At 37.4% G+C, this 24,053-nt stretch overlaps 3 protein-coding genes across 3 annotated transcripts; all 3 read right to left on the reverse strand.

Annotated features, from left to right (window-relative positions):
- Positions 1 to 376: 376 nt before the first annotated feature.
- LOC149943356 (uncharacterized) lies at positions 377 to 5,647 on the reverse strand. Its single transcript, XM_090176047.1, has 4 exons — positions 4,616 to 5,647; positions 4,497 to 4,573; positions 3,350 to 4,455; positions 377 to 3,249 (listed from the first exon to the last, which is right to left on the reverse strand). The coding sequence occupies exons 1-4, from the start codon at positions 5,645 to 5,647 to the stop codon at positions 377 to 379; spliced, it is 5,088 nt and encodes a 1,695-aa protein (XP_090032173.1).
- A 14,563-nt stretch (positions 5,648 to 20,210) lies between these two features.
- Positions 20,211 to 21,955, reverse strand: LOC149943357 (uncharacterized protein F54H12.2-like). The gene is made up of 2 exons (XM_090176049.1): positions 21,565 to 21,955; positions 20,211 to 21,331 (listed from the first exon to the last, which is right to left on the reverse strand). The coding sequence occupies exons 1-2, from the start codon at positions 21,953 to 21,955 to the stop codon at positions 20,211 to 20,213; spliced, it is 1,512 nt and encodes a 503-aa protein (XP_090032175.1).
- Positions 21,956 to 22,842: 887 nt separating this feature from the next.
- Positions 22,843 to 23,913, reverse strand: LOC149943358 (SCAN domain-containing protein 3-like). Its single transcript, XM_090176050.1, has one exon. It carries the CDS (start codon positions 23,911 to 23,913, stop codon positions 22,843 to 22,845), a length of 1,071 nt encoding a protein of 356 aa, XP_090032176.1.
- Positions 23,914 to 24,053: the final 140 nt, after the last annotated feature.

The raw sequence follows: 24,053 nt of genomic DNA on the forward strand, positions 1-24,053 counted from the left end.
AATTCTGGTAGAATCTGGCGATATTTTCGCCTACAGATAGAGAAGGTCTATTTTTCTTTTACCCTTGTAAACGGGCAAGAGAGAACCAGCTAGCAGTGGAAAAAAACCCGGACCCCGAGGCCAAAAGCGTCACTGGGACGCCAAGGGACTAACAACGGAAAAGCAGGGGGGCCGGGGAAACCACTGCCCGCTCGCTCTTTCCACACAATACAACAGAGGAAATAAAATTGACAACACATTTTGAAATACACTGAAAGTGATAAAATCATGGATATAGAACAAAAAAATATTAATAAACAAGTATTTGCGCTCAAATATTCTTCACTCCCCCCAAAAATAATGAAATTTATTTTGATACAGAGAATATTACGCGACATCAATCAGTTTCGGATATTTCTAGATTATACAAATGGTTAATGGTGCGCCTGATGACATTACGGTTAGACATTCTGACTAAACAAGATCGCAAGTGCCCATCCCTTCCCATTTGCATTTCTGTAATCACTCCCATACGCCAAGTATGCCTTGGCGCATTTTCGTCGTGTACTAAGACTACAGTACCGACCTTCATGGGTTCTACGTCCTTCACTACTTTAGCATGATAGGCATTACGCAATTCCAATAAATACTCGGCCTTCCACCGTTTCCATAGACGATCGGTTACGGCTAAACAATGCTTGAGTCTCTCGTTCATTTCTCTTCTGGAATTCGGAATGTTCTGGTCTTTCACCCTTTGCGGGGGCATCTGAGTGACGCGTTTGTTGAGAAGAAAATGGGCAGGAGTGAGAGGTGTCGGTTCTTCCGTGTCACTGGCGATATACGTAATAGGTCTCGAGTTGATTATGGCCTCGGTCTCCAAGAGAACAGTTTCCATTTCCGGGTAGGTTAGGGTGGCGCTGGATAGTGTTTTGCGAAGAATGGTCTTGACAGATCGTACCATACGTTCCCACATCCCTCCCCACCAGGCTGCTCTGTCTGCAATGAATCTCCATACTATACCTCTATTGCCGAAAAATTTGCGAACTTCCGGATTAATTATGTTCTTCCAGATAAGGTTGAGGTCTTTGTTGGCGCGAATAAACGTTTTACCGTTATCGGAGTATATGATGTGAGGAAGACCTCTACGAGAAATCAACCTCCAGAATGCGAGTAAAAACTCATACGTAGTCATCGACGGGACCAGCTCAAGATGTATACCGCGGGTGACCGCGCAGGTTACAATGCAAATGTATGCCTTTTCGATAGTTTTGCCAATCTTGACGTGAATGGGACCTGCGAAGTCAACCCCTATGGTTTGGAAAGGAGGCGTTTGAACTATTCTATCCCTTGGCAATTGGGCTACGGGAGCTTCGCCCGGTTTCGCACTTAACTTCTTGCAAATTAAGCAACCCCTGATTACTTTCTTCGCGATTTGTCGGCCTGCTATCATCCAATATCGGCCCCGCGCTTGCGTCAGGGTGTTCTGTATACCGGAGTGGCCAACTTGCTCGTGACTCCTTTTCATGAGAAGCTCGGCTAGCTTCTGCCCTCGGCCTATGATAACACTATGTTTTTCGTCTTCACTTAAATCTGATTGTTGTAGTCGCCCACCTACACATATTAAGCCATCCTGATTTAGAATCGGCCTTAAAGTTCTAATCTTGGATTTGTTGTCGACTCTTTTACCATCTCTTAACTGTACTAATTCGTCTGGGAATTCTTCCTGTTGCGTGGCGTTAATCCATTTTAGCTCAGCCTCCCCGATTTCCTCAGCGGAAATAGGACCCTTTTTCAAATTTGATCCTTGAAGTCTGCGTACTACTCGGTAAACTAAAGCTGTAATTCTGAATAACTTGGTGCTATCACTGAATTTCGTCATGTCTATTACGCGAGGTGGCCCTTTCTTCTCTTGACATTCTACGTTTAATACCGATTTCATGATCTCAACTTTCATGTCCCTTTGATTAACTTCTGGGTTTCTTTCCTTTGGCCATTCTGAGGTGTCTTGCGAGAGCCATTTCGGCCCATGCCACCAACGGTTCATTCCTGTTAATTCTGCGACCCTTGCTCCGCGAGTAGGAATGTCGGCGGGGTTATCAATTCCTGCACAATGTCTCCAATCCGTTGCATTAGTTTTCTCTCTTATTTCGGTGACTCTGTTTCGAATAAATGGTTTCAATTCTAGGACCTTGCTATCGTCCTTCTTTATCCAAGCTACGCAAATGGTAGAGTCTGTCCACCAAAATAATGGAATTTTATCGGTTTTGAAAATGGACTTGACACTCTCCATCAATCGAGCGCCAATTAGGCAACCCAAAAGCTCCAAGCGTGGTAGAGAAACTTCCTTCAGGGGCGCCACTCGGGTTTTACAGGTTATGAGCGAGACGCCGACTCTTTTTGATGCTGTAACGTATCTGATATATAATACTGCTGCGTAGGCTTTACTGCTCGCATCGCAGAAGCAATGGAGCTCTTTATGCACGATTTCTTCGGACCCGGGGAAGTAGCATCGTTTCATTTTTACGTTTCGGATTAGCGGCATTTCTCGAAGCCATTGGAGGAACTTGTCGGCGATGTCAATTGATAATTCAGTGTCCCATTGCATTCTTGGTGGTTCCCAAAGTTTCTGAAACAGAAACTTTGCCCGAACTGTATAAGGCGCAAGCATACCAATGGGGTCAAATATGCGAGCTATCGCGCTCAGAACGGTTCTTTTGGTTAATTTCGCCCCTAGTAAAGTTTCTACCAGTGTCGACAGGTCGAACGAGAAAATGTCAACTTCGGGGTCCCACTTAAGTCCTAGGATTTTCTGATTTGAGGAATCGGTTTCCTTTTCAAAGCTGATGGTACTTTCTGGATCTGCTGCTTTTTTACCCCATTTTTGACGCAATTCCTTCGAATTGGTCCTCCACTTGCGCAAGTTCATGTTGGCTGTACTGAGTATGTAGGACGCTTCCTTCGATAGGTCATAGGCGCCTTTCACGTCGTCCGCTCCTGTTGTTAGGTCATCTACGAATAGGTCTTCGCTGAGTGCTTGGACGGCTTTAGGATCAAAGGATGGATTGCTTTGCAAATGAACCTTGACGGTAGCTGCTAGAAGAAATGGGGACGGTCGGACTCCGAACGGGACCTTGGTGAGCCTTAGAGTGGTGAAATCATCTTCAAGAACTCGTCCGTTTTTCTCCTTCATCCACAAAAACCTGACTGAATCTCTTTCTTCGACTTGCAATTCCACTTGGAGGAATGCTTTTTCTATGTCTGCGGTAACCGCTATTTTGTGTATACGGAAACGCAATAATAGTTTTAGCATATCCGGGTTGAGATTTGGACCACTCTCCAAACATTCATTTAAAGATGGGGCGTTTTTTACATGCGAAGAAGCGTCGTATACCACTCTTAATTTTGTGCGTTACTGGTTGATGGGGCATGTAGTACGTACCCTCTGGAAATGGTTCATGACTGTTGACTTCTTCAACGATTCCCTTTTGAAACTGTTCTTCTATAATCTTCTTGTAATTTTGGTACAAATCTGGATCGTCGTTGAACCTTCTTGCTAATTTCCTAGTACGGTTCTTAGCCACTGCGAAATTATTCGGTAGATCTGATTTTGGAGTCTTCCACGGAAAACGGACAGAATATAGGTTATTTTGATAGGTGACTTCTCTATGGAACTTCTGCATAACGTCTTCGGTGGTGGGATCGTTTTCTTGCTTCACGTCGATTCCAAGCGATTCCAGGTCCCAAAAGGATTTCAGGGTTGACTCTAGCTCTACTTCTCCGATACCGACTCGCATGACGGTTACGACGTTGCAGGTGTTTGGGTTTACATTTGCACCGTTTGTTTCTGTAGGACCTTGAATTGTCCATCCAAATAACGTTTCGACTGCGACCAAGGTGTTTCCCAAACTTTCGGAACTGTTTCTTATTACTACATCATAATAGGCGTCCGTTCCGATGAGGATTCCAATACTGGTTATACTCGGGGTCTTCTCGTTGGTTTCATCTGCTAGTTCGAAACCTCTCGATCTGGCATAAGCTTCGATCTCTTGACAGTTTACTGACGTCACGGCGTTACAAAGGAAAGGAGCTTCTATCGCGGCTACTTCAATAAATCGATCTGGATGTCGGGTGTTATGAAGGGTTATTTTGACTATTCTTCGTCTTGTTTCCTTCGGATTCTGCTCTCCGAAACTTTGAATCGTTACTAGTTTTTCTCCAATTACGGGCAATCGGAGCCTTCTCGAAATCTCCTCCTTTATAAAGGTCGCTTGGCTTCCTGTGTCGAGCAGCATTCTGACTTCTTCTTGGTTCGGGGAGTAAAACGGGTTTTTAGCCGTCGCGCGAGCGGTCTGTAGAAGAACGGTTCGCTCGCTACGTACCGAGGCTTGGTTGACTATCTTCGTCGCGGTTTCTTCGGAGTTCGCTGTCGACTTCTTATGCGCTGGGTTTTGTTCGCAGATGGCGCTACTGTGCTTTCTGGGGCAGAAACGGCACGCGAAACGCGAGTTGCAATTCACCTCCCTGCACTATTCACGATTTTTCTTTTCTCTTCGAGCGTATAGTTCGAACAATCTGTAGTGGGATGCGACGATCCCTTACAAAAAATACAGTAAATTTTCCTTTCGGTAACACTTGCCGAGAGCGTAGAGGCGCTACTCGGGGAAAATTTTCTGGACCCGTCAAACCCTTGCGGTTTTTGGCTAGATTTAAACTCTTTTTTGAAATCACCCTTAAGAATAGCACTAGTTTCTCTAGCCTCTACTTCTTTTCGTATAAATTCGAGAAGAATATCCACGTCCCAGGTCGAACTTGGGTCGCAGCCTAAACTATACTTTAAGCGCATGTCATCAGGCAGACACCCTACTAAATGCGAACACAAAGAATCCCCATTCGCGGCAATATCAACGCCTACAGCTTTTAAACTTCTGACATTAACCGAACAGGTATCGTAAAATCTACGTAGGCCTGGTAAATCATTTTCATCAACTGGTCTTAATTTATGAATTTTCTTAAACAAATCTTGTTTTACTAAATGATTACGCTTGTACCTTTCTTCTAAAATTTTAAGGGCTTCGTCATAGTTGGCGTCCGACGCCTGCATTTGCATTAATAGGTCTCTAGGTTGTCCTTCAAGAAAACTCAACAAATAATTAAACTTTTCTACTTTCCTTATTTTCTTGTCGTCGACTGCAGATTTAAATTGGCTGAAAAATCCCGGCCACTGTAAAATGTCCCCCGAAAACCTTTTTATCGCTAACACGGGTAGCCTTGATTCTTCTACTGTCGCTCGGTAACACGAACTGTTCGACTGCGCTAAAGGTGTGGCATCTATTTCTTGTATTCTTCGGTTTCCTTGCATCCTGATGAGGATAATTCGGTCTGCGTAGTCTTGTTGTTTCTCCATCTCCTCTTCGATTTTGTCAGTTGTAGCTCCGTTCATCAAATTAATTATTTTCTCGTCCAATGCCTGAAGAGTGGACTCCTTCATCGTAATTAGAGCTAACTGGTCTTGTATTTCGTTGATCGGTGATGCCTTGTCTGCAAGCAGACTCTTAAGTTTCGTTTCAATGGTCGTGGTATTGTGGCGCACGGTACCTCTGCCTATCCTTAATCTTTTAAGCTCTGCTGAATCTGTCTCGGATGCTGCTTCGTCTGTAATTGGCGCCATGGTTGGCCTTGTAATTGCGAAAGTTCAGTTCCGTAAATTTGTTCGATTTCCGTTTTAACACCGTACTTTCCCGGGTTTCGGCACCATATAGTAAATGGTGAGGAAAATTTGATTAGCTCTTGTAAATTATTGGGAGAGGCTAAACTCTAAACCACCGACTGAAAAATGATTTGGGTATGGACTATAAATTTTAATCGGGCTTAATTACGTTTTACGTGTTTGAACTGTCGCGACGTAGGAACTATTTACTATTAAATAAAAAAACTTTCGGCCCTCTAAATTATCTTTATTTGGAAATTGGCTCAAGTGGGAGCCCACTACGATAGCGTCGTTTCGCGCGAAATTCTGGTAGAATCTGGCGATATTTTCGCCTACAGATAGAGAAGGTCTATTTTTCTTTTACCCTTGTAAACGGGCAAGAGAGAACCAGCTAGCAGTGGAAAAAAACCCGGACCCCGAGGCCAAAAGCGTCACTGGGACGCCAAGGGACTAACAACGGAAAAGCAGGGGGGCCGGGGAAACCACTGCCCGCTCGCTCTTTCCACACAATACAACAGAGGAAATAAAATTGACAACACATTTTGAAATACACTGAAAGTGATAAAATCATGGATATAGAACAAAAAAATATTAATAAACAAGTATTTGCGCTCAAATATTCTTCAAGGGGGTACACTTAAAAAAACAATAAACATAGAATGCGATGGTTTGGCGTGGACACCCGCGAGGAGATGAGAAAATACAAGCGTGTGTTAACACTTAAAAATGCGATACGGGAGAACGAGAATCTTCTTTTACAGCTAGTCACTTAATTAGGGGGGGTGGGGAATGGACGGACCGTGGCCTTTGGTCCTCCAAGCCACTCTTAAGGGCGACTCTGCGAAAGACCTAAGGGGCGTTATTTGCAGAGTTCGGGTCGTAAACCTGTCAACCGTCATGCACAGTGTCCAGCGCTCATACACGACGATTGATAGTTTCAAGTCGAAAATTGACAACAAACGTTTTATTGTATTTTACTGTTTTCTTGTTATAGGGTTCCGAAAATAAAAATTGCTTTAAAATTATAAAGAAAGATTTCGAGATTATAAAAAAAATCATCGAGAAATACAAAAATACAATTAAACTGAAATAAAAAATAAATGCGAATAAGCTAATTAAATTGGTCCATTAAAAAATGTATTCAATAAATGTCAACGTGACATCCAAGGGCTCATCGCATAAGTTTCCTATTTTGAAGATTTCTTATAGCTGTTTCCTGAATTATTAATTTGTTCTAGAAAACGTCTTTTCAAGAACTTTAATTCATTATTATTTCCACGAAGAAAATCTGCTGAAGGCAATTGTTTTTTTTTCAAAGGCTGTCAATGAAGATCAATATACCCATTTCTGCATAACCTTAGCATAAGCGAGCTGGTCCTTAAAATTAACCAATTTCGATGTTAAGTTTTGGACGATCTTTTAACGATTTACCAAATTTTATTAACAAAACGTTAACCCTTGGTTAGAGAATAGGTTTCTTAATTCTAACTTACTTTTTCGTTCAGCTGGTAAAGCAGAAATCGGTCTGGATTCTTTAACCAATCTCTCTCCTCTAGTTAATATCATTTTAAATTAAAAACTAAATCTACTTAAAAATCATAAACCTAAAATAAATCCGGTTAAAATTTCATGATAAAGTGTGTAGTTCCATCGTCCCAACGTTTCGTCTGCAGCTTCCGACATTGGAAATTTCCCAAAAATTTCCACCGAAAAATCGATTATCTACGCCGATATATGGTTTGATATGGAGATTTTGCATCCCACGGCGAAATTGAATATATTTGTAGATATAAGGTTTTGCATGGTTTTTGTTCCCAAAATTGCAAAATCCAAAACCCAATATTGAACATAAATAATTAAATGAATATTATATTAACCCAAAAAATTTACTTGCCATTTCTTATTGCCCAACAAATTTTGATGGTTTTAAGGTTTTGAATGGGGCAGCCGAGCTGCTCTCATAAATAAGCAAATCATATTGGAACTGACAAGGAGACGACCCGAGGTGCTTCTCGCCGATTTTGGTCGAAGTTGGGTTATTATTTGAACTAGATGTAACATGAAAAAGCTAAAGGGAAAAACTACGCTGGGCTTCCGTTTTTCCATGGCAACCAAAAATGTTTCTGACCACGTAAAATGAAAAAAATTCAATATAGTAAAATAACAAATTTTAAGTGTCCTCCTGTGCAATACTTAAAAAATTCAAAATATTTTTTTAAATAATTTTTGAAACTAACAAGGAGACTACCCGAGGTGTTACACACCGATTTTGTTCAAACTCGGGGCATTGGTAGACCTTCATATAACTTGAAAAATCCTAAAGCGATTTTATTCAATGGGCAACGGTTTTGCCATGGCAACGAAAAATTTTTTTGACAACTTCAAATGGAAATTTTCCAATTGAAAATAACATGGGATTTTGACCGATTCCAAGGGTCTCTCCCCCTGTGAAACATTTCACAAAATTTAAAAAAAATTGATAAAAATTGACGAAAAAATCATAATTGGTCATATTTTTATCAATTTTTTAAAACTTTTTAACAGGGAAATCGGTCAAAATCCCATGTTATTTTATGTTGTCAAAAACATTTTTCGTTGCCATAGCAAAACCGTTGCCCATTGAATAAAATCCCTTTAGAATTTTTCAAGTTACATGAAGGTCTACCAATCCCCCGTGTTTGAACAAAATCGGTGTAACACCTCGGGTAGTCTCCTTGTAAGTATAATAGAAAATATTTATAAAACTTATGCTGTGATAACTGCCATAAAGTTTCGGCGATAAGTATGAAAATATCTTCATTGCATTATCTGAAAGATCTGAATTGTGTCCACTCATTTACAAGTTATAATCAAATAGGGTAATACGCAAGGCATCACATAAGGCCGAAGTCATCAAGCGACTTTTATAAGCCAATTATTCAGGTGTCCGGGTTACAATGCATAGGAGGGTGGTGGCCAGACCATCAAGCCACGTGAACCAACAGCTCCCTACACCAAATATTATTATTAATAATAATATTAAAAGCATCTTTATTGACAGGGCCGTGCTTAGAGGTCTCGCGGCCCCGGGCGAAATGCATGGGCGAAACTGAGTGTAGCGTCCCTCCGGTATATACATCCCTATGGTAAAATTTTAGCGGCCCTGGGCGACCGCCCGGCTCGCCCCCCCCCCCCCCCCCCCCAAGCACGGCCCTGTTTATTGAGGACATCAACATTAAATTAAAGGTAGTTTATATATTGGTCTTCAAGTTCAATTAAAATCAATCAAAAACAAAAGAAAAACCATGTTATCGATGTTTTTAAATAGTTACTACCGTTATTTAAAAAAAATTGCGGACATAGGTCTACTGGAAGGGCATTCCATAAAAAAGAACTACTAGTTGAAGTTGGACCATGATTATAAATATTTCTATTGGAAACTCTGGTATTAGAATAATGGACAGTACTGACTTGTTTAAATATATCATTGATATAAGTGGGGTACATTTCATGATACGTTTTATATACGAAAGAGGCCATGCGAATTCTCCTTCTCGGTGACAATTTTGTATAAAGAAATTTACTCGACGTCCTGCTTTTCACTCATAAAATTAATTAAGCCATCGAATTTTGAAGCACTTGCAGTCATGTTAGACATTCATAAGACGAAGTATCATATTAAATGACACCCGATTCAAATAAAGGAAGCACTGTGGCGTTGTACCACACTAAAAGAATATTATTCGGTAAAAATTTCTAACTGTGAGCAGGATTGAATTTTAGATTTTATTTTGTTTATAGTATTTTCCATCTGTGGTTTTCATCCAAGGTTAATCCTAGACATTTTACTTCGGTTACTCGTTTGATCTTTGATGTTGATAATGCGATAACATTTTCAACTTGGGTTAATGAAACCGTTAAAAATATTCGGTATTAAAAATCGTTTACACTATTAAAGTAAGAACACGGGCTTGAAAATGGAATCCGGTCCAAAAGCTCGCCTAGTGTTTTAAAAAAAATTTCAAATGTTTATAAAAAATTACTACCATGAAGTATCCGTCGTCAAAAAGTGTAATTTTTTAAATCGATTAATAAAATATTACTCAAATATGCATTTGAAGTTATTAGACAAATTAGCCGTTGTCTTTGAGTTCCGTGCCTGTGATGATTTTTTAACGTTTGCGCAGCCAGTAACGGTCTCTGAAGCATCCGAAGCCCTTGCACGCTTCTCCAAAAACGTTGAGACATTTTGGTACTGTAAAAGCATAGTCCCCGAGAAAGTCAGCTCCCATTGATGTCGTGATTCTGCATCCAACTTCTCCTTGACGATATGGAGCAATTTTACGTCCCAATGCTGGACCGGCACTTGAAGAATCTTCAATGATCGGGTACACTCTGACGTAGTATTGATTAGCTGACGAATGGCGAAAGAAGACGCTTCCTTCATCGCTGGTTGACCGAAAAGACGTTTTATATGGGCGTCTATGATTTCTCTAGTGTTTTGGTATCTGGAACTAAGTAAGTCCCAGGCACTCGCTGTAATTGTTCTTCGTCAGCTGCAATTAATGGACTAGACATCCTGCATCGCTATACGTGGCATTCTTGAGATAATTAAATTTGTGAGCTTCGGATATCGTAGCGTTGTTGTGAACCGTGGTCAGAAACAGATCAAGAAACGGCAACCATTCAATCCGGTTGCCTCTAAACTTACAATGTTAGTTAGATCAATCGGCGGAAGACCGAGGGCTAATGAGGGAGGCACGGCCGGAAAGGATATTAGCTGCCGCTGAAACGATCTGACTTAGGGCCGTCTGAAGCCAGTGTTGGGCATTTTCGTCAAAGAGCCGCTCACGCTCACGTCTTTTTGAGCGGTAAACTTTTGGCTCCTCTCTTTCCGCTCTTTGTTTGAGCGATGAAATTTTCGCTCATCTCTTTTTGCTCTTTTTTGAGCGGAAAAATCGGCGCTCTTCTCTTTCCGCTCTTTTTTGAGCGGTAAAATTTTCGCTCTTTTAAAAAGATATTTTACCGCTCATTTTCGCTCATAATAACAAATTCGCTCACAATGAGATGGGCGTTGCCCAACACCTGGATCTGCAGGTCCTCGATTCTTCTCACGAGACTGTCATATTCCACCACTTGATCTTCCAAATCCTCTGTTTTACACTTGATGTAATTGAGGTCCTGTACGGAGTCGAGGTCAACGGTTAGTTTCTTGACTTTCTCGTTGTATAGAACTTCTGCCAGGGTTATGAGGTCTGGGTCTTGAAGAATCGCCGAAACTCCCATGGCTGCAATATAAGCATTTAACTTCTATTTCAACGTTCGTGTTTAAATCTGTTTCATAAATTATTAAATATTAAGACAATGGATTTATTTTAAGAAAACCTTGGCATGATCTTTTGTAAATTTCAGAAATTGTTCACCTAATATTTTAGGATATTTATATAAATTTTGTGTGCAAGATAACTATGGATTTTTTAAATATTTTAAATTTTTAAGCTTTTTCGTTGTTTTCACTAAGAATATGTTATTCTTTGAAAGAAAATCTGGCTAAAGTAATTTCTTATTCAAGTTCATTTCGAGTAGCAAAGAGACAACTTAAACTTAATATATCTTTGCAGGAAACTTACTCGATAAAAACAATTTTGAACATCTCATTACAATGTAAGCTGTAACAAAATATTAATAACATTTTAAATTTCAGTAACTTGCGCACATAGAGACTAAGCAACTTCATTATTGACCAAAATGTGATTTTTTTCACATATTGAAAATAGACAAAATTTATTTCAACATCAGTGACTACAGTTACTCAGTTTTATAGTTGGCGCTTTCTATACATCGAGGGGCTAAACACTCTTAGAAAGTCTGTACACCGGATTACGCTTAGATTAGCACTGCCAAAGGCAGGGACTTCAAAGATTACGCGTAATCCCATTAGTACAGTCGGCTCTGTTCACCGTTTACGCGGAGTGATCAGCCCCTCGCTATGCATTAAAATATTGACATTTCTAACCTTGAGAAATTCCATGTTCAATGAGAATAGTACTGACAAGTTAGCGGAAGGTTTTAACAATACACGGAAAGGGTGTTTTTAGAAAAAGTTTTATAGGAAGAGTTTGGAATTTTAACAGTTTATCTAAGTTCGGTTGAAAAAGACTTATTCTTTACAAAGATATGATGTCATGAAAAATTACAATTTGGTCATATTAAATAAAAATGCTTATTTACTTTGTGTTTGCCTATTTTGTATCTTTGTCGCATAACATATTTCATCACTCTAGTATAAAATCAAAGACTTTTTACTATAATAGGGCAATTAACTGAAACGGTTTAACAGCAGCCCCATTTGCCGCCATTGAAATTTCTGAACGGAGGAGCATTGTTCAAAATGAGCACTGGATCATATCTTTAGCGCCCACTTTTAAATTTTCAACCACACTTTTTCATAGCTCTTCAATCTTTGCCATCGTCTTTGTTATGTTTTCGGTTTTGTCTCTAAATGTACTAAACGTTGGAGCCGGCATCCAAAATTTACTGATTCTTTAATTTGCGGCCTGCTCAAATCACTGTATTGTTTGTCGATAGGAAATTTAAGTTTCTTAATCGATCTCAAAATCTTTAATAATAATCAGCTTGGCTAATACCCAAGGCACCACCATAGGCCTAAGTCATCAAGCGACTTATAAAGCCATCGTTCATTTGGGCACGTGGCCCCATTTTCCCCAAAAAGGCGTTGCCTTGCAAAGCTGGGTGTGCCTCTCTTCAGGAGTATCTTCCTCTTTACCACTTTGTCGTGATATTTTTATCTCAGTTTGTCCCTAAATACGCTGCATCTGCCTTAAATAATCACATATTTCTGGCTTACGTCCTTTTATCTGACGATTCCCTCGCGTATCAGACGCTGGTTTGGAATCAAAGATATGCTTTACATTTTCAGCGACTATAACTGTAAGCTTCTTTCCGCCATGAATCACACCAAATAAATAGTCAAATTTAGTGACTTTACTTAATGGCCGGAGGGAGATGTACAATCACATCCACTTCGGGGCATTCTAAACGTGATCTTTTCGACTTTGTTTAGTTAGTCGTGCCAAGACGTAAACAAAAATGCGCATTAAAATCGAAAGAGGAGCTTATTTTACAAGGTTTAACGTAAAATTAGAAGCACAACACAGACTGCTCTCAGTAACACTTATGGAAAATAAAAAAATCAATATACTTTACATCACGAAAATATTATACATCCAATTTTCTACTTACCTTTTTATATTTCTTACGCGTTTAAATATATTACTTTTAGCTCAACCTCTGAGTCTATAACGCTTAAGAAAGTTAATAATCCAATTTAACACAACAACGCTTTCAGCATATGTGTCCTTCGTTTATTTCACTTTTATACTCGCAAAATATCAGAAAAGTTAATACATTATTTTTCTAAATAAATTGCACCTCATTCTGCGGTTGGTGTCCCAAATTGATTTTTCTCCCATTAAAAGTTTCCGCTCGCCACCGAAGCGTTTATTAATCTAAGTAACGCTTATATTCAATTAGAATTTTTCCTAGCAATACTTCACCACATTTTTAAGAGAATGAAATGAGATGGATATGGCACGGTAAGTTGGTCATGAGCTCGCTTCCAACTAAAGTGACACAAAACAAAATGTGTATTCATAAATTCACTCAATTTTAAACCTTTTACGAAGGGGTAGCAACAATTTGGTTTTAAAAGGAAGAATAGCAATAACAAATGTAAGTAGATATATATTAAATAATTTAGGAAATTATTATTATTTGTTGAACCGAGCGGAGTGTCCTAGATCTATTTTGACTCGAAAAAATTTTGAATATATATTTTGTATTCAATTATTTCAGAGCTATCTTTTTAAAGACGTAATTTTAAAATACTTGCTATGGTTCTGAAAATATTATACGATGGCGTGGTACGTATACTTCAAGCTAAAATATATCAAATTGCGTATTAAATTAAACTAAATGTCCACAATGTTCTCAGTAACATTGAGATTTAATGTATCTTTTATTAGATTTTTCTAGCATACCGTTAAATAATTGATGGGGTCATATATGGATCAATTTATAATATTTGGTCTGAATGTAAAAAATAATAATATTAATAAAATCACAAGCACGATTCACTCAAAAACTTAAAAGTTTTAGATAAATTAATAAAAGGATTTTACACAAGAACATACCAAATTTCAGCACCAGCACAGCACTAAGCCGAAAAGATAGTTCTTTAAATCATCGTGAAATTAAATTTAAGTTTAGATTATTCCTGAAGACCGAGTCATTCATTCGACTGAACATCGACTTTCAGAGCATTAAAATTTTTCAAGTAGTTCAAGATAATGTTTTCAAACCTTAGAAGGTCCACCTTAAAGTAGGCATGATAGGTAAAGCTTTAATAGTTTCATAAACGCGCTGTGCTGTGGGTAACGAACCAGCACGAGCGAGAAAGAGCAAAAGCTCCTCCGGTCCTTCTTGTTCAAGGGCTCCAATATTGACTTTTCTTTGACGTTTCTGTGTTAACCTATGAGCAAAAGATGTGTATGACGTCAGCGCCCCTAGCGGATTATTATTTTTAGTATAGTTTTTACATTGAAGTCAATATAACAACCGAGCGTGGCGCTGAACTCCTACACGTTATAGTACAGTTTATAGGGTGAAAATCCTTGCTCGCGGAATTTCGACGAATGTGTTGGCCGCTGTTGCGCGAACAGCGCGTGATCAAAGTTGGCCGTGATCCGACAAACATATAACCTCGTTTGCGTTAAAACATGCGGGGACACGCATAGCTTTAAACGGGGTACAGATTACTGCGCAAGCTTTGTAGGAATGGATACCTTAACGATTAAAAGCTCCCATTAGTAGATACACTTAATTTAGATTTCAAGTCGACCCACGTAGTCAAAGTCTTACCAAGATATATGAAGAATTTGATTAACTGAAGAAGTTATCCTTGCATAATTCTTGAAATTATCCGTATTGGATAGGTTGCCGTAAGTGACACGAAACTCAATGATTTAGCATTTGAAAGATTTAAAAGAAAAAATCTGCTCAGTAGAAAACTAACCCCAAATATTCAAAAACTCCACTTAATCGATCAAGGAACCATGCTTAACAGATCGTCGGCAAAGTAAAGGCCTGTTTTAATGATTTCATCCATTCAAGCGATAACCTTTGCACGATTGTTGTTGTTCAATAAATGGGTGTAATCTATTTTGAAAATTAAAACACGGTATATATCTGTATAATTTATAATGTTGTTGTACTATTAATAATATTAAAACAACTAAAGAATTTATGAAAAATTATTATGAAAAGTAAAATATAAATAATTATCAAATTGCTAATTATTACAAGCAGGTTTTTCAATAAATTGAGGTGAGAGAGTGGTAGGGACCCAAGACATTCATATTTGGATATAAATTCCGGACTTCGTTCTTAAACGCAAATGGCAATGATCTCTCTTCTGTGGTAAAAAGGTCCCAAATAACCGAGTCTCCGTTTCCGTCCTACTATGGCACGAACCGTGGTTATTAGAATTCTAAATGATCTAGCGCTTTCAATGAGAGAGCTTTCATGGTCCTTTTCGTCCTACTGCTGGATGCTTAATTTTTTCAGATCTATTACGTAGCCGCTTGGGACGTCCACAAAACCTTAAAAACGTAATTTGAAACGGAGCGAATTACGTATATACAAACCAATAGAAAGATACTTACTTCGACTAAGCACTTCTTATTATAAACAGCACGTGGTGCAGGCTCAAAGGAACATCACATATAACACGTGTCACCTAAGCTTGCATCGCGCCGGATGTTTTATAGAAGTAAGCAAGACCACTGTGTATCGCCAACTTCAAGCGAGTCGAGGATGCAAATCTGTTTCTACTTGTGCGGAAAGCCTCGAATTTTCATGCGTATCATATCTCATTCAGCAAAGTTTAATAATAATCAGCTAGGCTAATACCCAAGGCACCACCTTAGGCCTAAGTCATCAAGCGACTTTTGAAGCCATTAATTCAGGTGGCCGGGTTACAATGCGTAGGAGGGTGGTGACAAGCCCTGCATGCCACGCGTTCGAGCCAACAGCTCCGTACACTATCAATTACCGTTAACCTTAACAAGTTTTTATGGAAGGGGAAACCGAAGATTTCGGGGGAAAACCCTTAAGCCAGTGGGGAGAGAACTTATAAACTTTACGCAGAAGGAGTTGTTCCGAGTTTTCACCCAGTGCCACAAGCTGGGATCGAACCCGGCTCCTCTTGCTGCGAGGCGAAATTGCTAACCACTCCACCACCCCAATATCTTGAGATCGACACCTGTCTCATACGTATACTTCAAGCCCACGTTTGATAATCATTCCTTTGGTTAATTCTAAAATTTATGCATTTTTAATCTCTTGTTATTCCTTATTTTGTTAATATCATGAATGATTAATTTAGGACACGGCACCGTTTTTCGTTTTTGACGAGAATATCAGGAGATTTCGCAGTTCAACATACGGAGAGGCATTTATTATTGCGGACCTTATCAACTATGCAATTTTTGATAACACCAGTGAAGAGTAAACCTTTAAATGAATAATAATATTATATTCTTTTATTTCATTTAATCACATTTTTATTAATTTTGTTTACATTTTCTCATAATAATCGTGAGCTATTCGGTTTTCTCTTCAGATATGAATTAAAGAAATGGGATTCTTATGAGTCTATAGATGACTTGGGTCAGGAAGGAGTAAGTAACAATCCAAATTGCCTGACACTATTTTAAGTGCTACAAAAACTTTATTGATTGCAGAAGATTTAATGATATTAAAATAGTAATTGAACATGTTAATCATATATGTTTTATTTTTACATATTTTTATCTAGAAATCGTTAAAGAACGGATTTTAGGAGCTACAATTTCTTTTTTTTAAACTTCCGTTAACGTAGTCATTCTAAAATATTTTTTTAATTTAAATTAGTTATTGACTATGAACAATTTTCATTTTCAAGGTTATGCAAATGACTTTTACGTGATTTTAATAAGCCATAAACACCTGTAGCTGGTTTACAAATAAATCCCTTGTTTACGCATTTGAATATAAACGTTAAATTTGGGGCTTATGGAAGGAGGGATTTTGATACCTCAGTTCTAGTGCTTCGTGCCTTGTTGCTTTGACTCAACTAAAATATTCCCGCCTTTGTGAGAAAATGGTTAGCGGTAATGTCAAACATAAACCATCACGAGCGCTAGCAGTTTTAATATCCGGGTACTTACAAAAATAATTTTTTTTTAATTCGTATATCATATATATATTTAGAATGGCCCCTCATATTTGTTCAACCTCAGAATAAGTACAGACAGGCACAAGATGCGCTCTTTCTGTCTTCGTCAATGTGTTATTAGTTGTTAAGAAACATGATATTATCCCTTAAAATATGATGGCTATTCTTCATCACTATATAGATATTAATATTATTCACCTGACATTGTTATGAAATAAAAATAATCCTTTACTACATTTTTTTTTAGAAAATTGATATTACAGCAATTGTATTCTTTAAATCACTGATAAATACCAGTATTGGGATACCAAGTAATATAGTTATGGAATCTGAATTCACAATTTTATCAGGAAAACCTTTAGAATACTCCATGGACTGGTTTTTGATGTTTACTCTTATTAACTATAAGGTAGAGCAAAACTGTAAATTAATAATTAATTAAAATTAAATTAAATATTTTTTATTTAAACCAAAGATATTTTTGTGAATAAAATCAACTAATTAGATTTGTAATTATTTCTTTCCAGCAATTATTGGTTATATTATTTTCTGTCTTGATGTACTCGACACTTTCATTCCTGATGGAATTAATGTTTCAAGGGAAAAACACTTCTTCAGGCGCAGTACGATTTGCGAGAGACCGTCGAATTGTTTGGACTAAACATGCAGATATAAAGAAAAACCTTCAGATTTTAAAACAACATATCGGACTGTTTAGCACCATCACTCTCTTCAAACGTTAGTGAGATAACTCTGTCATCTAAATATATCGGAAACACAGAAGCAATTAAATAGAAAATGTTTAACCTTCACTTTTTAATTTAAACCAATTATTTAACCCTACTCTTAAAATTTGCTTAATTTTATAGTTGCATCACAGATTTTACTTAATATGAGTACTTATGTTTAGTAAAGTGTCAAATAATTCAAATTTCTTGTTCATCTTTTCAAACTGGAGAAATAATCTTTGTTGATAGATTGATTTAAATGTTTTCCAGCCAGTCAATTTATCCCACGGAACCTGGGAAGCCGTTTTCTCTTGGGAATCTGGATGTGCAGCATTTTCTTCGTCATACAACAGCTTTCCTCCTACATCATCAGCCAAATCGCATTTCTTGGTATTCCAAGGATTCTTAAAACTTTGCGTGATATTATTGACAACCCACAAATTACACCTTTTATTGAGAGTTATACAGGAAAGTTATTTAACGTAAGTAGTGTATTTTTTCCTTCTTCCTATTGGGCTATCTTGTTTTAAATAGTAAAAATAAATAACCAAATTCAAAATAAGAAAGCCTTTTACCGTTTTTATCCCAGATTTAAACTTACAAGGAGACGACCCGATAGTTTTTTTTACCAATTTTGTTCAAAGTTGAGGGATTGTTAGATCTTGAGGTTCTCTTTTGAATTGGTAACCAAAAATGTTTGTGAAAAATAAAAAAAGGAAAAAATTAAAGTAAAACGACATGGGAAAGTAGCAAATTCTATGGGTCCCACCGATGCAAAACTTCAAAATCAAAAAAATTATTTTAATGGAAAAAAATAGTAAACTTAACAATAATAATAATAATAATCAGCTAGGCTAATGCCCAAGGCACCACCTTAGGCCTAAGTCATCATGCGACTTTTGAAGCCCTTAACATTGTTGGATTATTTTGCACTAATAAGGGAAATAAATTTAAATCTATTTTGGCTGAACTCGAGCTAAATTGAATTAAAACATCGTTACTTAAAGTGTTATACAAACTATTTGTAAAACATACGCTGTTGAAACTGCCATGTAGTTTCGCCAAAAAAGATAATTTATATAATACATAATCTGAACAATATTAACAAACTAATTTTTATCCGATAAGTCTTGGCTTTTTTACGTTACATTATCTGCTCGAGTTAGTAAGTACTATAGATTTTCCTAGATATCAGACGCCATTTTGCAAAATAAAGAATATCAATAAAACTCGTGGTGCCATAAGTTCCGTTTAATTACCAGATTAGCCCCATAGATTTTTTTAGCAATCCGAAGCCATTTTGAATTAAAACGGATATAAATATAACTTACTATGCGATAACTGCCGAAATATTTCGTCGATTTATGTGAAGTTTTCTACGTTACATTATCTGAACGAATGTCTTATACATTCGTTCAGATAATGTAACGATTTTAATAAAAATCTGACGTCATTTTGAAAAAAGAAATGGATATAAATATCACACATATTGCGATAACTGCTAAATTATTTGGTGATTAATTAGAAATTCTGTACTTAACATTATCTTTTTAAATTAAACACAAATTCGAGGCCATTTTTTCAAAATGGTGGACGTCAAAATTTCTCACGGTCATATAAGTTCCGTAATTATTTGTCGATTAATCTGTTTAATTAAATGATCAAATAAATTAGTCCTTACTATTTGAAAAAAAATCCTTAGCCATTTTGCAAAATGGCGTATGTTGAAATATCTCATGTTCCGATAAGTTCCGTTATCATTCGACAACTATTCAGAAATTTTCAAAGTTTCATTATCTGACCGAGTAAATCAGTTCTATTTCTTTTGAAATAAATCCGGCGCCGTTTTGCAAAATAGAGTGTATCAATGTATCTCTAGCTTTTAGAAAAGGTATGGGAAAATTCATATAAATTGAGTAAATTCAAATAATTTGGCTTAATTGAGATATCAATGATTTTGTTCAAATGGAATTATCTACATTAATATAAATTTCAAGAAATTAAAATGATATTTTGTGTGTTGAATAATATTGGGTAATTCAAATAATTTTATTTACATTCGAAAAAAATTCGGTAAATTCCTATAACATCGGGTTATTTAATATTATAATCGGAAAATTCAAACAATATAGTTAATATTCATTTAAAATATGGTAAATTGATGTATTATTTTGAATATATAAATAATAGTTGGTAAATTCTAATAATACTGTGCAGTTCTTGTAATTTCGTTCGCTGCAAAAAAATTGTACTCGTAGATTAACAAAATACAATATAAATGTATCCAATATTTATTTTAACCAATATAATATAAATATTACCCAATATTATATCAATTAACGCAATATTGTTGAAATTTACTTAAAATTATCAAATGTAACAAAAGTATTTGTATTTGGTTAATAATATTTTAAACGATTTAAAATAATAACACTTTATGACGACGGATACTTTATGGTAGTAATTTTGCCGGATTCCCTTTTCAAGTACCTGTTCTTACACGCGAGTTGACGCGAGTCCATTATGAGCTTTGATCGAATAAAACTGCTCTGTTTTTGTCTATTTCAACCAATGATTGATATTCCGAATAGTATACAACGCTAACCGTTGACGGTAACGCTTCTCCGAAGATTAATTCTAGGCGAACGCTCCCATTCTTTAAAAGGTTGAAACATTCGGTTGAGCTTCCGTTGAGATCCGGGGTTAAATCAAATACGAAAAGAGCGTTTCCATTGGCAAATTCATCACGTCCAATAAAATTACCTTCGTCGATATTCCATTGACCAGTTTGAAGAAATTGATTAGCGTAAGAGCGTATAAAAAGGTTTTCTTTGAAGTTTGGGTTTAAAGGCTTCTGGGGAACACTACTCCCGTCAACGTATAAAGCTATTTGAGTCAGCGAGAAATTTTGGAAGTTGAACGGAGACATTTTGAAATCACCTAAAAAGGCATTCTGGTCGACTAAACCAATGACTACTTTATTTGGTAGTTGACCACTATATAAATTGTCCTTGACGGCTATCTTGTTTCCGCTGGAAATGGAAAAGGAATTGCATTCTGTTCTCGTAAATGGAAATTTCATGTTGGTCAATTCCATCGTCTTAGCATGCGCAATCATTATCTCGGGTGTCAATTTAACTTTCCTGACGAACATTGACGCGTGGGAAAAGACGACTTTGCATTTCGTACCAACAGTGTGTAAACAGAATTCATTTGGGCTTTTAATGAACTTAAAATTCACGTCAATCATGTTAGGAATAAATCGAATTTGATGGCAAATATCAGCGTGTACCACTCCAATCATATCTATTACCCCTTCTTGAGCGAATTTAGCACGATTCTTGAATCCATTGTTGTCGAAAAACCCATCAAATTTTCCCGCTTCGTCTTTGTAGAAGAGCGCACCCGTTAAAAAACTCTTTTTAGCCGGTCCTCCAAATGTCAAGAGAGTTTGGATCATACTCTTGTAAGGGTACTGTTGAGCGCACGAGGTAACTGATCTGTCACCCAATGAGACGTGAACTTCTCCGAACAGGGTGTGCAAAAATAAATTTTCTGGTCCAACTTTGTCCGCGGGTGTTTTTGCGGTGATATTTTCGTCTATTGGTAAAGATCCATCCGGTTTTACGATTTTTACTTGAACTTGAATAAGCGTTTTTTTTTTTCAAATCAATGTAGGTTTCCGAGTTTCCCGCGATGGAGAAAGTTATCGTCTGATTTTCATTAACGTTTGATGTAGGGTTATATTCTACCCACTGACTTCCTATTATTCCAGTTTGAGTATACGGTCCGAGCTAATGCTGTTTTGAGAGCTGGGGTGTGCTAGTGACATTATGAAAAAATATCGGAGCTTGGACGAGCAGATCTTCTCTTACGCTTGGTTCGAACTGAACTGATGATTTTGCACGCTTTTCGTTTCCTTTTACCATTACCGGTGAGAGTTTTCACGTGCTCAGCGGCTCTCCTCAAAGTTTCTTTCCCCGCTTCTTTCCCCCTAGTCTTTAAAGCCTCTTTGAGTGATACCCCACCGGAGATGTCTGAGGCGATTTTAGCACCTGTGTTTAAAAATTTCCGTCCTAAAAAGGAAGCTCCCTTTTTTAAGATGGGCATGGCAGATCGAAATGCGGAAGCCAATATACTTCCGAGTCCATACCCTCGTTGAACAGCGACACCCCGATATACAGGGATAGATCCGTGTCCAATTTGATTCAAGTAATAATTTTGAAAGTCGCTTACGGAAACGTAATCTAAATTACGAGACGGCATGTTTCTTCTTTGACGTTCTCGCCGTAAATGAAGATAAATCTGATTTTCCTTAGGTTTTTATAGGGAAGTCCAAGTTCTTCGTGGTCTAAAGTGTAACGTAACATGCACTTTTCCTCGTTCAAAATGTACCGGACGACCTATTTCAGTCATAATATTAATTTCAATCGTTTGAAAATTGTTTTTCGCTATAGGCATATAATGAGGTCTCGAAAACTCCTTCTCAACAATATCGCCGTCTTTCCCTTGAATACTTATAATTCGCAAAAGGGGTACGTCTGAGTCGCCGACCAATCGGCTTTGAACGATATCCGAGTAGATGAACAGGGAATGTAAACCCGCGTCCATGTCGCAGCTGAAAGGCGCAGTCATGGAGTTGTCAACAGTTACATCTTCTCCGGGGTTTCTCGTTAACCCTAATATAGAGGCAATTTCGTGGGGGAAATGTATTTGGTTCATCTTCTCTAATGTAACCACGACCCTGCGATTCGGTTTGTTATAATGAAACTTGACTCTAGAGCTAATATTTTGACCAAAATCGTCAACCGACAAAATTTCTAGTAAATCCTCAACTCCATAATACCCTGGTGGTATTACGATATTTTCGAAATCCATTATTCCGCTGAGATCTCTTTTGACGTAGTTAGTCAAAACTTGTTTCATTTGTTTTTTTAGTTTTCCTTTTGATTCTTCCGAAATTGTTTTCCAAATTCGAACAACACACTCTTCTTCAACGTTATTCCAAGTTCTGGGATAACTTATTTCAGCAAGACCAACTTCGTAAGCATCATCGAGATTTAACGGTTCTGGTAAATACGTTCTGAACTTGCTTATAGTGTTATTTTTAAAATAGTGCATGGAAGAGTCCGAGGGGAGCGTAATATAGAAACTCATTGTGTCACGATTTCTTGCACCCAAGAATCGAAATCGGAGCTGTAACCACGCCAACGTACGAGAAATTCTTTAGTTCCGTCAGGTTTTGTCCTCCTCTTTAAAACTTTATCTATTTTAAATATACAGTTGTTGAGGTCCTTCCCTATTTTCTGTATTTCCTCTTTGTAGAATACTCCCAAAATTAGCTCGGAGTTCAAATCTTCGAGTTTATATACCGGTGGGTCTCTCGGTATTCGCTCTACTACTTTGAATAATTCCTCGGTGAAGTTAGATTTATATCCCTTTTCGAAAGTTCTTTTATTTTTGCTGATTCGAACTAAGTCGCCTTTTTCAAAATGAAACTTGACAGGAGGAGAAAAATCAATTTTCCCATATAAATTATCCCATATCTGTTTTGAATTTCCGCTTGTTACTTCAACAGGTTTACATTTTATAGATCTATGGAAGTTGTTGTTATAAGAATCCAATAAATCCGGCAGTACGTCGATATATCTATGCGTATTGTTTTGGGTGAAATAACGGTACATGCGCGATTTCAAAGTGCGATTGAAACGTTCGATGACACTCGATTTTACTTCAGAATGCGTCGCGAAAAACTTGATTCCTCTACGTTTCAATTCTCGTTGAACCTCTTTACAAAGAAACTCATTTCCGTGATCAGTTTGAACAATATTTGGTTTTCTACATGATTTTAAAATCGCTTTTAACGCCGTAACCATCGTTGTCCCTTTCTTGTCTTTTGTGGCCACCGCAAAAGCGTATTTACTAAATACATCAATACAACATAAAAGATATCGGAAACCGTTATTGTGACGTTTGATGTCTTGCAGGTCTGCCAGGTCAAGTTGCCATTGTTCGTCTATTCCATACACTATCGTCTTGTTCCGTCGAAAATGCTGTCTAATTGGTTTGTGAAGAGTATAGGTATCTTGCCCTTTTAAAAATTCCTTAATGTCATTTATGGAAACCTTCAGACCCTTTGCTTTGGTTGCGCGATAAAGGGCTTGTACACCGCCGTAACTTCCAGGATCCTTTACATTAAAGTATATTTTTTCAAGATTGTCCATTGCTCGTGCAGTTCATTTTCCGTTCTTGATACCAGTACAAGAAATCAAAGAGTTCAAAAATAATAATAATAAATAAAAGTAAAAATGCTGTGATGACTTTCGGAGATTTAAAGTACGACACGGATAAAGATGCTAAGATA

This window comes from Leiobunum rupestre, chromosome 5 (genome assembly GCF_980474605.1).
Source record: "Leiobunum rupestre chromosome 5, qqLeiRupe1.1.hap1, whole genome shotgun sequence".
NCBI lineage: Eukaryota > Metazoa > Arthropoda > Arachnida > Opiliones > Sclerosomatidae > Leiobunum > Leiobunum rupestre.